We start from the raw sequence: 3381 nt of genomic DNA, 5'->3' as shown, positions 1-3381 counted from the left end.
AAGATATAGGGTGGCAAATGGATAAGAAAACAAAAACCTTACATATGCTGCCCACAAGGGACTCACTTCAGATTGCAAAACACACATTGACTGAAATTAAATGGAGAAAACAGATATTTCATAAAAATGGAAATAAACAAACAAGCAAAAATGCTGATGTGGCAATACTTATACAAGACAAAATAGATTTTAAAACAAAGGCTATAACAGAGACATAGAAGAACCTAGTAATCTCATTTCTGAGTATTTATTTTAAGAAACACAAAACACTACTTTGAAGGGACATGTGCATCCATATGTTCTTTGCAGCATTATTTACAATAGTCAAGATATAGAGGTAGCCTGGGTGTCTATCAATAGATGAATGGATAAAAATGAGGTGGTACATATATACAATGGAATATTACTCAGCCATAAAAAGAATGAAATCTTGCCATGTGGAACCAAGTAGATTGGCACAAGGGATATTGAGCTGAGTGGAGTAAGTTAGACAGAGAAATATAAATACCATATGATTTCTCTTATATGTGGAATCTAAAGAACACAATGAAAGAACAAACAAAACAGAAACAAACTCAAAAAACAGAGAACCGTTTGATGGTTGCTAGATGGGAGGGGGCTTGTTGGGGGTAGGTGAAAAAAAGGAAGGGATTAAGAAGTACAAATTGGTAGTTACACAATGGTCACGAGGATGTAAAGTATGGCATAGGGAATATAGTCAATAACATGACAACTATCTATGTTGTCAGGTGGGTATTAGACTTATTGGGGTGATCACTTTGTAAGTTATATAAATGTCTAACCACTATGTTGTACAACTGAAACTAATATAATATTGTATATCTACTGTAATTGAAAATTAAATAATTATTTTTAAAAAGGAATGTCATATTCAACTCCTTTCTTCCCTACATTTAAGGGCAAATCTAACAATAATATGCCACCTGCTGGTATACAGTGAACACTTCTCCTTTTTACAAACAAAATACAACAAACAAGAGGTTTTACTGGATTTATCAAAATTGTTTGGCTAATAAAAAAAAACACATAAAAGAGTTGTTTAATAAAAAGGGATTTAGACAGTTACCTGCCTAGAGGAAAAATTCAGTGTCTACTTTATAAAAAATATTTAACATTTTCTCACTTCTAAATTATAGATTTTTTTTCATTCAGAGGCTTTTATATATAATTTAAGAAACTTAGATGGGCAGCCTTGACTTATTATATATGTCTCCTTTTTTTCCCCAAGATGTTAAGTATTTATAAGAAAAAAAATGTTGATTATAAATTTTTAGAAAATNTTTACCTGTAAATGCCTAGTTAATGTACCCTAAGAATCCCAGTTTGCTCATTTGGAATCCTCAACTTAATCTGCACCAAAAAAATATTTTAAGTGCAGACTGTTTCACTCATGCCAAAATTATCTTGCCTTATTTTTTTCCTTCTAATACCTTAGATGAATTGCCCTCTCCACCCACAAAAATTTGATCAAAATGTTATTGAGATATAATTGACACATAACACTGTATTAAGTTTAAGATGTACAATGTGTTGATTTGATAAACATATATTACATATGATTACCAGTATCCTATTAGCTAACACCTCCTCACAGTCTCGTATTAACCATTCCTTTTAGTGATGAGAATATTTAAGACTGCCTCTTTCCACTATCATGCAACAAAGATGTCCTCTGAATTCTGAGTCACTCATTTTGAGTATGATCAGGAAAGAATCAATGCATGTCAATGCCCTAGAAGGCTAACATTCTGGGACCCATTCAGAATAATGAATAGTATTTATTATTTGCTCAGAATAACTTTTCAGGAGAAGCTGAGTATTGCTTGGGTGAAGAGAGAAGTTGATCTTAGATAGTGGCCCAGAGATCATTCTTTGCTCTACCATCTTCCCAATACAGCTACAGACATGCATAGGCATACCCTTATATAAAATCTCTGCCAATACAGATTCACCATCTTAGAAGGCATATTAACAACTGTCCACTGTTTCTCGACCATGCTTCTTGAGAAATGTTCTGGTGAATATGATTATTCTCTCCATCTCTTAACAGTGACAGTGTTTGGGTGTCTCAATGATATGTTCTTATGTCTTACCAAATAAAGCCCTGGGCAGCTGCTTGGCTGGCCCAACTCCTAATTCAGCTTCAGAAATTCCTTGCTGTTTTATAGATCTCATTCCTACCCCCACTCCCTTAGAAACTAGATAAGAAAAATAAATGCTGAAAAAGTCTTCTTTAGATAATGGTTAATAAAGTAAAAAGAAATGAATTACTGTCATTCTTTTGTTTAGAAGAATAAATAAAAGCATGTTACCAGACATCCTCAGCATCTTCATCACATTCTGCACCAAACTGGCAAATATCACAGGTGGATGTCTCCTTTTGACTGGTTTCTCCTGAGCCTTCATGGACTGTGGGACAGAAAAAGGGAAACAAAAAGAATTCAGATAAGTGTGCATCTTACCAACAACTCTAAAAGTAGTCTATACTGGAAAAGCTGCTACTTCTCCAATGGATCTGTCTGCTATTGGGGCTTCAAAAGAATGTTATATTTGCTGATCAAGACGGTGGAGAAGGTAATCATTGTGCTTTCCTCCTTTCATGACCACATCAAAATTACAACTATAGGACAATCATCATTAAGAATCACCTGAAATCTAGTTCAACAGAATTCCTATAACTAAAGACTTCTATACTTCTGTGTAGAAGAAGCCACATTTAAACTGCTAGGAGGGGCAGAGATGCGAAACAGGCTGGTACCACACTCACATGTGATGGTTTAAAATCGGGAGGTATATCTCAGCTGTAGAGGTCCCCTCTGAGGAGTGCGGGGTCCCAGCCCCCACCAGGCTCCCCAACCCTGGGTTCCAGTGCTGAGAAGTGAAGCCCCCACAACTTCTGGCTGTGAAAACTAGTGGAGATTGTGGACTATGTGAGATGGAGGGTGGCCAGAGTCTTAGGCTCCTCTTAACAGGCCAGTGCATGGACCTACTCACTGACAGACTCACTCGCTCTGAGCTCCACTGCTGGGGCAGCAGCTCAAAAAGTGCCAGGGACATACAGGGCAGAACGGGATTGCCTAGCTTCAGAAAGAGGGCTTGATGGGCAGCTTTCTCACAGACCGAGGTGCTGGCAGAGGCCGCTGCTCCTTCGTTGAGCCCTCCCCTCTACCCAGCATGCAAATGCAGGTGGGTACCATATTGGCATCTCCATCAACCTAGCTAAAAGTCTTTGCCCTGTCCTGGTGACTCCCTGAGACCCTTCCCCACCCAACTTGTGGGTCCACACAAGTTGCTTCCAGTGGGTTTTCCATAAAGACATTCTGTCTTGGCTCATGTTGTGGATTTTCCTAAAATCTCAAA

General features: G+C 37.7%; 1 protein-coding gene across 2 annotated transcripts in view; it reads right to left on the bottom strand.

Annotated features, from left to right (window-relative positions):
• TMEFF2 (transmembrane protein with EGF like and two follistatin like domains 2) overlaps positions 1-3381 on the bottom strand; it is a 235552-nt gene that overhangs the window by 106924 nt on the left and 125247 nt on the right. For both annotated transcript variants that reach the window (XM_019662343.1, XM_019662342.1), the window contains exon 5: positions 2334-2430. In XM_019662343.1, coding sequence (XP_019517888.1) covers positions 2334-2430 — 97 coding nt within the window. The remainder of the gene's footprint in view (positions 1-2333; positions 2431-3381) is intronic.

This window comes from Hipposideros armiger, unplaced genomic scaffold (assembly GCF_001890085.2).
Source record: "Hipposideros armiger isolate ML-2016 unplaced genomic scaffold, ASM189008v1 scaffold_372, whole genome shotgun sequence".
In the NCBI taxonomy this organism is placed as follows: domain Eukaryota; kingdom Metazoa; phylum Chordata; class Mammalia; order Chiroptera; family Hipposideridae; genus Hipposideros; species Hipposideros armiger.
This window is presented reverse-complemented; position numbering and strand designations above follow the sequence as displayed.